Source organism: Stegodyphus dumicola, chromosome 7 (assembly GCF_044657685.1).
Source record: "Stegodyphus dumicola isolate Sdum_Otavi_A_Nest chromosome 7, ASM4465768v1".
In the NCBI taxonomy this organism is placed as follows: Eukaryota; Metazoa; Arthropoda; class Arachnida; order Araneae; family Eresidae; genus Stegodyphus; species Stegodyphus dumicola.
In genome coordinates, this window is record NC_140774.1 from 84,216,018 (window position 1) to 84,229,941 (window position 13,924).

Consider the following 13,924-nt stretch of genomic DNA (forward strand, 5'->3'; position numbering starts at 1 on the left):
GCATATAGAACTTGGCACCGTAAAATCTAAAGAAATAACAAATTTCTTAATAAAAGATGATGAAACAGATCCTATAAAAGCCGAATGCTATTTTGTTCGTTTTTTAATTGAACATAATCTACCGCTTTCTGTTTCGGATCATTCCAAAGAGCTTTTCAAAGCAATGTTTCCGGATTCTGCCATAGCAAAAAAATTTAGCTGCGGTCATACCAAAACTGCTGCTATTGTGAAAATGCTTGCAGAAAATACTGTTGCTGATATTATAAAATCAGTGTGCAGTACATCATTTTCTCTAAGTACTGATGGAAGTAATGATAACAATGATAACAAACTGTACCCATTGGTTATAACATACTACAGTAAAGAAAAGGGAGTGATAATTACTTCATTGATTTCTATTTTAGAATGCACGAATAATACAGGAGAAGGTATTTTTAATTGTATAAATGAAAACTTTAAAAACAAAGGTTTAGAATGAAAAAATTGCTTATCATTTTCTTCAGATAATGCTAGTAATATGATTGGAAAGTTTAAAGGTGTAGCATCATTTATCAAAATGCATCAACCAAGTATAATCACCCGAGGTTGTCCGTGCCACCTCTTGCATATAGCTGCAAAAAAAGCTACTGAAAAATTAATTGGCTCAGAAATTGAAATGTTGATAATAGATATATATTTTTACTTGGAGAAAAGTTCGAAACGGAAGCATAGCTTCAAAGTTGCTCAACAAATTTTGGGACAGAATGCAAAATCTCATAAAATTTTGAAATATTGCAGTACGAGATGGTCTCTTTTAGAATCTATAACAAGGATTTTGGAACAGTGGGATGCTGTGATAAATTTTTTTGGAGATAAACCAGATAACAGTGAGAATGAAGGAAAGAGATTGCAAAACATTAAAAATATTTTACAGTCACCGACCACCAAATTGTACTTGTTATTTTTGAAAAATACTTTGCCTTTGTTTATAACAGTAAATATTAATTTGCAACAACAAGCTCCTTATATACATAAATTGAGAAGAGAACTTTTTGAACTTTTAATGAATTTATTTGTTAGATTCGTAAAACTATCAGTAATTTCTAAAGAAAATGAAGATGTTACTCTAACGTCTATTCCATTTCAGAAGTATAGTAAACAAAAAGAAAATGAAAATTTAGTGATTGGTGTGGAAACAAGACTATATTTAAAAAATGCCAAGTTGAATGAAAGTGAAGTGAAATCATTTTTCAATTCTGTGCGAGTTTTTTTTGTAACTACATGTTCATATATAATTGATAAATTTCCACTGAGTGATCCATTTCTAAAACATGCTGAAGTTGCTGACATCAACTTGAGAACTGAAGTCTCATTTTCATCTGTTCTTTACTTGATGAATACTTTTTCATCCATTATTGATGAAAAATGTCTTAATCAAGTAGAAATTGAATTTTCCATGTATCAAGTAGATGATTTGAAAGAAATTGTAGATTTGCGTATTGATATAGCATGAGGAGAAATTGCCAAATTAAAAAATATGAATGGGTGTATTAAATACAAAGTATTGCCTTCTGTAATGCTTGCTGTCTTAATAATACCTCATTCAAATGCAGCTTGCGAAAGAATTTTTTCTATTGTTAGAAAAAATCAGATGGAATTTCGACCAAATTTAGGTCTTAAAACTGTTGAAGCAGTTTTGATTGAAAAAATAAATATGCAGGCAAATGAAGAACTGTGTTATAAAAAAACATTCTCAAAATCAGAACTTAAGCTTGCTAAGCATGCTACATATAAATCTTTGCATTCATAAATTATGCGTATTTTGTTTAATACTTATATGTATCATTCTTGGTTATTTAAATTTTATTTCCCTGTAGAAATCATATCCAGAATAAAGATATGATTTATAGCTTCTGATTTTTTCTATGATTAGTAGTGATTTGAAGTACTTTTTATTAGTGAATGCTTGAGGAGTTAAAAGAAAATTTCTAATTAAATGTGCATATAATTTACAAGGTATATTTTTAATTATTCAGTTTTATATGTATATGGATTTTAAATGTAATAAAATTGATTACAATTAATTATTAATTTAAAATTAATGAATGGTTAATTACAACATACGCTACGCGCACATTTTCAAAGTTGTAAAAGTGTCATTCGCGCGTTGACTACTGACAAGGTTTGCTGAAGGTTGGAGTCTATGTTTACAATTCAATTTCAATTTCTTTTTGTTATATACAGATTAATTAAAATTGATTTCATAATTTACTAGAAATGTAAGTTTATAAGCAATAAACAAATATAAGATTTTTTTAAAAAGAAGTTGGTAGTTCTTTTGGGTAGGTTATAGTAGGATTTAAAAACGGTACGGTAGCTCTGAAGCTTCATAAGTTTGGCAACTACTGCTATAGACTATCAATTATATTTAAACATTTGAATTTTTTTAATAGGTTGTTTCTGAAGTAGCAAATGGTGTGGTTTACAGCTTGTTATCTGCTGTATTATCAGAATTTGATCTTCAACACTTAGGCTCAATACAGGTAACTAATGTTCCTTTTATTATTAAGTAATTAAAATGGGTAGTAATACACACAAACCAAATATAATAAAAACTTATTTACCAAATTATATCTAATTTTCTTTCCATATTTTATCATTAAAACTGCCTTTTCTAAATATGAGCAAATGATGTTATCTATTAATAGTTTGATAAAAATTATATCTTTTTAATATATTTATCAAGTATTATATGAATTAAAAAAATTACTATAATGAACTTAAATCTGAAGGTCCTAAAAAGCACTCTTTATTAAACAAATGAAATATTCCACCCTTTTTAATAAATTTTGTTTTCATTCATGTTGTCTTCAAACAAAAAAGGCAATTGATAATTTTGGAGGCAAAATATGACTCAAATAAATCAACTTTTTATAACCATTTTAAATATGTAGTACACTCCCAATCAATTGAAGGCAGATTAATCAGACCTTGTCTAGAGTAAAAAAATATGTTTATTGCAAAGTAGTGGCAAAATTACTCTTACAAACCATCAGATAATAAAGCAACATTTCTATAAGAAAGATAAAAAGAAGAAATATGGTATAACAGCTTTGACAAATGGTGGATATTCAGAAACTGTTTTCATCCATGACAGTACATAGTTAAGCGGCACATGTGTAGGGTTACTAATATTTTGCATAACTAGTTATTTTAGAATTTATATCTTTACTATCACTTCTCCTTCCTCTTTCTTCACCAGAATTAAACAGAGGTTTTTTTGGATTTTAAGACAGAGCATGTTTCTATCTCTCGAAGCCATGTTACTAGGTTTTGCTAGCTCTGACAAGATTGTAATTTTCCAACTTTGCGTTATTGCTGCAGAAATTTAAAAATTGTTATGCGGTGAGAAGTTTTGAACCAACTCTATGCTAAATCAGTTCTGTAGTCATTGACTACTAGGCTTAGTTCTTACTTGAAGTTAACATCGCCACAAGTGGTGGTTGATTTGTAAGCATGAGATGTGGCATGAGATGTGCATTTTATTTTTAAGTTCTGATTTAATAAAAAGGCTGTTTTAAGACTGTGTTATACTTCAGATCAAGCGATAATTCGTTCTAAGTCTGTTGATGCTGCTTTATGCTACAAAAGAAAAACTGTATGCATAGCCTAGATTATATAAATGTTTTTGAATCATCCATTAAAAATAACTTGCTAAATCATTAAAAAGAAACTAATTGTACAACCATTAATTTTCTCTTTCCTATCAAAATACAAAAGTAATATGAACAAAAACATTGTTCTTTCTATTTTGAACATGAATTTAGAGCTGGTTGTGGTTCAGATATAGCTTGAATTCTGGATTGAAAAAGTATCTCATATCCATATTGTTGTGTACCATATTTGAAATAATCTTTCGTATACAATAATTTTGAAAATTAATGTTCATGATTAATTTTTGTTGGTGCAGAAGCTGAAAAAAATTATTACGAATTCTACAAAGGCTAATCCATTAGTAAAGGGGCTTAATTGTATTCTGTTAGAGGCATATATAGAACATACTGATTATATGAAAAAATAGAAAAAGCTATCTTTAACTTGTTTGCTGCTGTCAACAAGAATACTTATAGTTGGCAAAGTGAAGGCATCCCTCCCTTTAGGCAGATAGCCCTTGAAGCTTTGCCATAATCATACACACACACACACACACACACACACACACACACACATAGTTGGCAAACTGAGTTTACTTGCCAGCTATGAGATAAATCATAATTAATTAGTAAAGGGGCTTAATTGTATTCTGTTAGAGGCATATATAGAACATACTGATTATATGAAAAAATAGAAAAAGCTATCTTTAACTTGTTTGCTGCTGTCAACGAGAATACTTATAGTTGGCAAAGTGAAGGCATCCCTCCCTTTAGGCAGCTAGCCCTTGAAGCTTTGCCATAATCACATACACACACACACACACACATAGTTGGCAAACTGAGTTTACTTGCCAGCTATGAGATAACTCATTATGATTGCCTTGCCTAAGTAAATACAAGTATTGCTGTTGTAAATGCATGCAATGTTTAAGTGCTTGGCATGCAGGAAGGGACTAATTAATAAACCTTGTGTGCTGAAATGGATCATTTATTTCTCAAAACTATACTGAATGTTCAGTAAACCAGCAATGCATGAGGTTAGAAAAGTGCTTTCTATCCTCATGCATTGCTGGATGTGATAACCCTTTAATGAAAAATAACTTATCATACAAAAAGAGTTGCATGAATGCATAGAAATGGTGGGTATTGTTTATTCAGTTTCGAGTTATCTCGTATTTCCAAGAGCAGAAATATTATTTTATATACCATTGCAAATATACTCGTGTGAATTTAGTTGCTACTAAAAGTAATCTATTGTGTCTATATTTATATAATAAAACAACATAAAATAATTTAAAAGAATAAAAATGCAAATAGGATCTTGGCACATGTAAATAGACAAACTTAAGCAGCTTTGGCAGTGAATATGTTAAAGAACTCTGTGTCCACTAAATTTAATAGCAAGAATCCTGTTCTGCATTGTGAAACTACCTTCCTTGATTTTATAAAATTAGCAGATGATTTGCCAAATATTTCAGAAAACAAAAATATTTCTCTCTAGAACTTGATCAACTTGATCCAGACAGAAATATTTCGCAGATCAGCCACTTGGCTTAGACAGAAATTTGGGGGGGGGGCTGGTGTTATTGTAAATTGTAAATATTTGGGCTGGAGTTTTCAGGTTAAAAGAGGATGGCAAACAAAATTGCCCAGTATTGAAAAATTAACTAAATCTGATTTAGCCTGCTTCTTTCATGGATGCTTTGTTGAAAGTAAATTTAATTATATGGCTGATATTATGACAGAATGTTGAATTCCTGGGAACACTGATAAGATTCTGTAAAGGCTGTGAAATGTTATATATTACAGGGTTCATATGGTACTTAAAAGTACTTTATAGTTCTTAAGATTTTTTGGAAACAGTTTTTGGTCTTTAGAAGTCCTTAATTTCATTCCAAACTGGCAAAAGGTCCTTAATTTTACTCATTTAACATTTCTGTCTTTTTTTTTTTTTTTTTATTTTTTTTTTTACGATTGCTGTTTTGAGTGAAAATTAGTATTTTTGAAGAATATTTTTGACGATGTATTCATAAATATGTATTTGATAGGCTAATGTTAGAATTCTTTCTTACTTAATATAAATGGTGGATACTCAAATATTTAGGCACAAGGCCCTGCCTCAATTGAAGGATAAACATTTTGAAAGAATTAGTTTCCCCCCCTCTTTTTCAAATGAAAAGTTTATAAAAAACTACATCAAAAGCAATTTTTCCTTTTTTGAGATATATGTTCTTTTATTATATGGTGCTAAATTATGTGACTTATCAACATTTTGTCAATTTCAAGAGCAGTTCATAAACAAAATTTTCATTCACAAATTTGCAAAATTTTGACCATTTTTTTTACAAACATAATAATATATCATAAAAATAATGGTAATATATTAAATTTATATTTAAGGGATAAGGTTAAAATAAAGCAATTTTATTTTTTCCTTCCATATTTTAAAGTGACATTGCATTGCATTTTGGTGACTTGGCAATATTTTGATCAGGAAAAATAAAGAAGATAATAAATGTATAAAACACAGTAATTATTGAAAATTTAATTTCATTTGTCTTCTTTTATGTTTTTAATAATAACAGCTTTTTTCCATGTAATTGTTTCTGAATATTTAAATGTGTGTCAGCTTTCTCTTGAAAATTCACTTTACATTTCTCTTTTCTTGTTGCCTTCCTCTTTCTGTCCCAGAAATCTTTTAGGTTTTCGCTCTTACAGAGTTGGTAGAGATAATTTCCCCCCCCCCCCAGATTTTAGACTTTGCACCTCAGAAGGTCTAAAGGCAAGATTTATAAACTTATAATTTCTAGAAAAATGTGACAAAATAAAAAAGTGTCTTCTTGATATTAACACATAATGGATGTGTCTTATTTTGAATTTGGGTTGGAGTTCTTATCTTTTAGAACAGACAGTGAAAATAAAATTTTTTGAATTTTCTCTTTTTAATCCCAGAAGTCTGCCTCTTAACATGTTCATCTTCCCTTTATTGTATATCTTTCAACTAAACACAAGCATTGGTGTAAGCAAAGAAACTGAAATCTGACAATTTGTTAAAAATATTCATGATATATGTCTTAGTGCACACTTCAGTGCCTGCCTTAAATTCTAAAAATATTACCATCCCTAAATTTTGTTGCTCAGTGCTTCGCTAAGTTCTAAAATTTTGTACCACGCTGGCTCTTGTGCAATCTGTCTGTTTATCATTTCATAATTATTCTCAAGACACGTATTATTAAAAACAAAATTAAATTGGCAGTTTCTTCTATGCATTATAAATACATGCAGTTTTTTAGAATAACAAATATCTATAGTTGAATCTGAAAATTCTAAAATGAAGCAGAAGTTTATTGAGGAAGAACATCAATTACATAAAGAGGGAGAAATTTTTTTTTCAAAAGTATATTGTTGAAACATAACAATTATTGCTACAAAACATAATTGAAAAACATAAAACTGTTGCTACAAAACAATTATGTTAAATATTATTATTAAACCTAACTGCATCATTTAATTATTTGTAATTAACTGCTCACCCCTAGAAGTTACCTCTGCATGTTAAAGTGAGTTATCTTCTTTCCTTAATCATTGTGGAAAATGTAACCCAAAAATGTAAAAATTAACATGAAACTTTATTTCTTACAGCTAATGACACTTAAAATAATACAAAACAACCTATCGTCTCTGGTGCTTCAGTAGCTTATTGGAACTTTATATTAAATACTGTATATTAACTGGGTTATAACTACAGCAAATCTGCACAAAGCTGACACTAACTGGGTCAGACCAAGTGCAGCTAACTTTCCACACTTACCAACCATACCTACATTGGGTGTTTGCATCTGTTCTGATCAACAGCTCTGTCTCCAAGGAAGCAGCTGTGGTGGCAACACTGTTCTGAGCCATACTTCTGTTATGAGTTATGCTGATTATTATTTTATTTCACAATTTAACTTATGCCACTTGACAAACAATTTGCATATACCTGTGGATTGAGCAAGTATGTGAGAAAATGAGGATAAAAGAAAGAATCAATATAAAGCTAACTGTTAGTAAAATTTATATATAAAGCCACCAATTTTCTTTAAAATATGTGGGACTATTGTAAGCATGAAATATAAATGTTTCAAGAAATTTTATAATTTAATGTTAATTGTTTGAAAAAATTATAAAATTAATTTTATTTTTAAATCTCTGTTATAATTAAGCTAAATATTAGATTATAATTGATAATAATACATTCTGCTTACAGATTTATTTTATTCTTACAAATTACAAAAGTGAAGTTTGGGTGTAGATAATTGCTTTGTTTGTACAGTTCCTATTTGCTTGATAGGTCCTTAGTTTTTCCATCCATGGCCGTTAAAAGTCATTAAAAGTACTTAATTTTCATGTGCAGAAGAGTGTACGAACCCTGTATTAGGATTAAATAAAAGTACATGTAAAATTTTTGGATCAGAAAATCTCTCTGAAAGCCTTATTGATAAAATTTTAGGGATAATTTATTGAATAGTCTGGCAGCTTACCCAAATTCTTACATTCCATGAACTATTCTTTTCCTGCTAGTGGTTCTTCATCTCAAATGCAATGTACATGCTTCAATTTCTAATCTAATACTTGTAGGATTTAGCTATCAAGATGTTTTGCTGATCATACTGAATTTTCAGTTGTTAGTAGTGGAAAAAAATAAGTGTAAACACTGCAATTTGTGGAACTTACCCCTTCTCTTGAAGAACAAGCTAGACGTACCAATTATTTTTTTAATGTTCTGAAAGCAAAAAAAGTAAGCAACTTTGTGAAGTAATATAGTGAAATTTTTAAATGTTATACTTCTTGCTTTGCTAATGGAATTGTTTGAAAATTTGTGTGCATGCCTATATTTATGTGTATCACATAAGTATCCAATGAATTATTTGAGACTATTTCATATTTTTTTACTCCAAGTTAGTTTCAGGATTTTTGAAATGGGGTTGCAGTCACCATTGTGAATTTAATTTATGTAAATTGATGAACATTTTCTTCAAATTAAACTGCTAGGTATTATTAACCTTGCTAGGTAAATTAAACTGCCAGATATATTATTTAGTATTTTTCTATTCACTGTGTGATGTGTTTTAAATTGCTGTTATTTTTGGTTAACTGTGCTTGTCATCCCTGGTATTACTGTGGTTAATGGTATTATACTTTTAAAAACTACAGGGGTTTCCATGGCAAATGTATTAAATAATCTGAAATTTATAATGAATAGGGAATAAAAAGTTCTTGCTGCTTAGTTAATATTGGATTCTAGTAATAGGTATGCATGGAGCTGATACCAATTTGTCTTTTAATTTTAAGGGGCTCATTTGCATTACCAGCTGTACATTGAATTAATCTGCTTTTGCAAATGAATTTAAACTCATCATTTAACCTCATAATAGTTGTCAGAAAATTATTCTTCAAATAGCTCATTGTGCTGCAGGCAGAAAAATGTACTTTTTGTCTGTATTTCATAAATATTTACTGATTTTCTATCATGCTTAAAATACTGTTTTATAATTTTGCTGTATGTTTATCATATTTTTGGTGTCTTCTGCCTTCCAGTATCTGCAATTCACATCTTATGACCTTTTTTTCCCCTTTTTTAGACTTTGTGTACTATTGCCTGTGCTGTTTTGAGGTTTCCTTCAGTTGCTGATAACTTCTGGAAAAGGGTAAATTATGAAAATAATTTTTGCACACAGACTTGTATCGTTCTGTACATAATTTTTTAAATTTTATGTATTAATTATTTGATCATGTTTTTAGTTGTTAAGTACTATTACATGTGAGTACATAATACTGTGTTGCTTATGTCAGAAACTTTTCACCTGAATGAATACACTTTCTGTTGTTCAGAGTAAAGAAGCCATCGTAGGACAACACACTTTATGTACATGAATAATGAATAAAAAGAGCACACAGCAAATCATATTGACCATCACGCAGCATATATTATCTCACCATCTCCGTATGCTCGAATGACGGATGTGTCAGGAGAAGAGACAGCTGTGCCAGCATAATTAATAGGCATGTGCATAAGAGAAAAAAGTTCACTTGCCTCTACCCAACACACCCCTCCTGCGAGCAACATTTTTTCAATACAAGAATGAAATACAAACAAACAATATATAACACATTACATTATGAAATTAAGGAAATTATTTTCAATGTATACATTAATTTTTCTTAATTGTTGACACTCTTAGTAAGAAAATTTGCAATCATATTATCAGTTTATGAATATTCCAACTTAATGACATAGTCCTTTATTAAGTCCTTCATAAAATGGAAATATAAGTTCATGTGTCTGGATTTCGTCGAAGATCTTGCACAGTTGATCCACTGGATAGCTGCTTGACTCAAAGCCACTGCACCATTCAAAAATTGTTTACATTTTAATTCTGATAATAAATTTACAATGCATATAATATCCTTACAAATTTCAGAAATAGAAAATAACTCTGCTTCACAAGAAGACAGACTAACACTTCTCTGTTTACGACATTTCCAGGAAATCAATGAATCACCTAGTAAAATAGTACCACCAGAAAATGACTTACCATTTTATGCATTTCCACAGCTAGCATCATAATATGCATTTAAAACTCCAAAATCATTGCTATAGAAATGTTTTTGATTTTTTGTACCTTTTAAATACCTTAATACCTTTTTAGCCAAAATATAATTCCTTTTTTCTGGTACATGATTAAATTGTGACAAATAAGTTTTTATAAATGATATATCAGGACGCGTTCTATTGATTAAATATAAAAGTTCCCCAATTAATTTTTGAATACAAAGTTATATGAAACCTTTATCTGTCCCTTTAATGATAGGTGTTTTTAATTCTTTACAATTTTCTAGATTGTGTTTAGTCAATAAGGATTCAATATATACCATTTTCAAGTTTTTCTATTTGCATTCCCAAAAATTTTGAATTAGTATTTTCATGTAAATCAAATACATTTTTAATTTTAGAAATAGTATTTTCAAGCATTTCTTTATTATTACAGAATACAATCATCAACATACAAACACAACATAAAAATGTTTTTGGTATCATTATAAATGAATATACAATTATCAGATGCTAATTGCACCAGTCCAAGTTTGTCTAATTCAGTTTTTATTTATTTTCATATACCAATTTCTACCTGATTGGGGTAACCCATAAATACTTTTCTTTAATTTACATACTTTTCCTTCTCCAGTCAGTTTTTCATAACCAGGTGGAGGAGGCATATACACATCCTCGTTTAAGTCACTGTACAAGTATGCTGTTTTTGCATCATAAAATTAAACAGTCAAATTTAATTTCGCTGAAAGTGTAAGCAATAATCTAAAACATTCAATGTTTACAACTGGTGAATATGATTCTGTATAATCCTTAATTTTATTTGATTAAACCCAGCTGCTACTAATGGGGCTTTATACTTTTACTTCACCAGAGTGTCCTTCCTTCAAAGTATACACCCACTTTTTACTAATTTTGTTTTTTTCAGCCCTCTCTACTATTTTCTACACTTTGTGTGTATGTAATGAATCTAGTTCATTTTTCATGGAGGATTTCCAGTCATATCTATTAGCACTTTGTTTTGGTTATGAAAAATCATTCGAAACATTACTAATTATATTTGAGGATAGTTGTTTTGATTTGAGCCTCTCAGATCATCTTAATGGTATTTCATTTCCATATTTATTACTTTTTTCATAGCTATCAGAAGTTTGGATTTTATTCCCCCTGTCATCACCCTTGCTACAATGGCTTACTCATGTCCCCGATTTCGAAATTCGATGAGTCATCATATTCACTTGTTTGAGTATTTTCCCCAACCAATTCGAGGTGTGGTTTTTTGCTTTTTGTTTTTTGACCTACTTCGTTGTCCTTCCACGAAATTGCTTTTAATTCTTCAATATCCCAAGTTTCTATGGTTTCCCCCCCCATATAATTACTACCTTTTAAAGATTCGTTAAATTTATAACTGATCGTTCTTCAATTATTTTACTACTTGCTGTATTATAAATATGATATCATTTTCTTTCTCTAGCATATCCTAACATTAACCCTCTTTTTCCTGGTATATCAAATTTGTTTTGCATTACTTTAAAATGTGAAAATATGCCACACATCCAAACTTTTTTAGATAGTTTAATTTGGGTTTCTTACCAGTCCAAATTTCTAAAGGAATTTTTTCTTTTCCTTTCCAGAGTGTTAAATTTGATACTTGAGTACTAAAATTAATTGCTTCTGCCCAGAATTTTACTGGAAGCTCACTCTCATGTAGTAATGTTCTAGCCCTTTTCAAAAGAACTCTGTTTGCCCGTTCAGCTTTCCCATTACTCTCACTGTTATGTGGAATTATTTTTTCATGAAAAATACCTGAATTAACAAGATAGTTATCTAATTGTTCATTTACAAATTCTAAACCATTGTCTATTCTCAAACGTTTAATTCTTTTACCAGTTAAATCTTCATACTTAGCTTCAAATTTAGAAAAGGCATCAAATACTTTGTTTTTGCTTTTAAGAAAATAAGTGAAATACGTTTCAGAAAAATCATCCACTAAGATCATAAAATATTTAGACCCACCAATTAATTCGGTTTGAACAGGGCCACACCGATCCAAATGAATTAATTCTAAAATTTCTAAACTCTGATTAATGTCAATATTTGGATGACTTTTTTCCAATTATTTTACTTATGTCATAAGTTTTACACTTAAAATCACTTACATCATTAATATCAGTATATTCTTTCATTTTAAGCATATATTTTAGATTTAAATGGCACAGTCTACTATGCCAAAGTTCATAATTATTATCAGTACAATTATTAGCAATGCAAGATTCAGAATTATAATATAGTTCTAAGTTAACTTCAAGCCTACCATTATTCTTAAATGCTTTAAAAAGTAATTGATTACACCTACTAAAAACTAATACAGAATTAATCCTTGATTCAATTTTAGATCCTTTATCCATTAATGCAGTGAGTGGCAATGAGTTATTTCTTAAATCATGAGTATAACTAACATTACTAATAGTTAAACTAACAGAACTAGAATTCTTTGTATTTATAGTTTTTGCTGTAACAGTATTATTACCCTCTGAAAATATTTTTGTATGTTTACCTGCCTGGTAAATCTCCCTCACCTCTGTTGTAATATTTTTAAACCAGAAAGAGTCTTTAGCTATGTGTCCAGTTGCACCACTATCCAGCAACCAAATTATGTCACATTCGTCATTTTTTCCACATGTAAGTTGAAGAGCGAAATCACTTTCTCTTTCATCAGAACGAAATGAAACGTTCACACTTGTAGGTTGCGATTTCTTTCTTTCTTTGTTACTTTTTTGAATAAATATTTGGATTCTTGTTTCTGTAGTAGCAATCTTTCGTGATGTAACCAGGACATCGGCAAATGTACAAATTCTTGGCTTATAGTTTTTATTTCTCCTTGATACGAATGCCTCGGCATTGGTTCCATCAAGTTCCTTCGTTGAACTGTGTGTAAATTCTTCCTCACAGAGTATTTCGAGTACTTCTTCAATTGTTTTTTCACAGTGAGTATTTAAAATTTCCCTAATTCGAGAGAATTTTCCACGAAGTCCAAAGACTGTAAAACACCACTTCCCGAGAAGATACATCTAGTCCTAGCGATTGGCACTTAGTTGTTATTCCTCTCGCTCTTGTGATATAATCATTAGCCGACCCATGCAACTTAATTTCTAAATTTTTTAACTCATTACTGGCACCTATTTTTCAACAGGGTTGCCATGCTACCTGGAAAACCGGGAAAAGTCAGGGAATTCGAAAATTGACCAAAATATTCAGGGAAAAGTCAGGGAATTTAAGTATTTTTATCAAAATCTGGAAAAGTCAGGGAAGTTCATACAACGATCCCACCAAAAAAAGTGATTTTTGCGCCGACGTCAGAAGAGGTAACTTTTCTGGTGAATTATGTATCACGTGAGTGTCATTCGGGTAGCTGGCATAGAGCCAATTTTCGCAGCTCCAATTTGATTGTCTGTTAGAAAGGCAAAACAACTTTCCCGCAACTTTTGGTTTCCAGTATTCTCGAGAATCGCCTGTGCAGTGCATGAACTAAAGAAAGTACCTGTTCTCGTATAAAACAAAATTGGTTTAATCCTAGTATACACGGTACCATGGAGGTTAGAATCAAATAATATGTATTGTAAAGAAGGAAAACCTCTCTGCAACAGACGTGGCTGTGGCTCCGTTCCATCATAGAGGGAAACAGCTGTGCATGTCTGAT

The 13,924-nt window shown here is 30.2% G+C and overlaps 1 protein-coding gene across 4 annotated transcripts in view; it reads left to right on the plus strand.

Moving 5' to 3' along the window:
- Nup188 (nuclear pore complex protein Nup188) overlaps positions 1-13,924 on the plus strand; it is a 281,814-nt gene that overhangs the window by 75,909 nt on the left and 191,981 nt on the right. For all 4 annotated transcript variants that reach the window (XR_015042153.1, XM_085820546.1, XM_085820547.1 and 1 more), the window contains exons 16-17: positions 2,433-2,522; positions 9,257-9,322. Coding sequence is in view for 3 of the 4 variants with exons in the window: in XM_085820546.1 (XP_085676672.1) it covers positions 2,433-2,522; positions 9,257-9,322 (156 nt within the window). In the remaining variant the exon portion in view is untranslated. The remainder of the gene's footprint in view (positions 1-2,432; positions 2,523-9,256; positions 9,323-13,924) is intronic.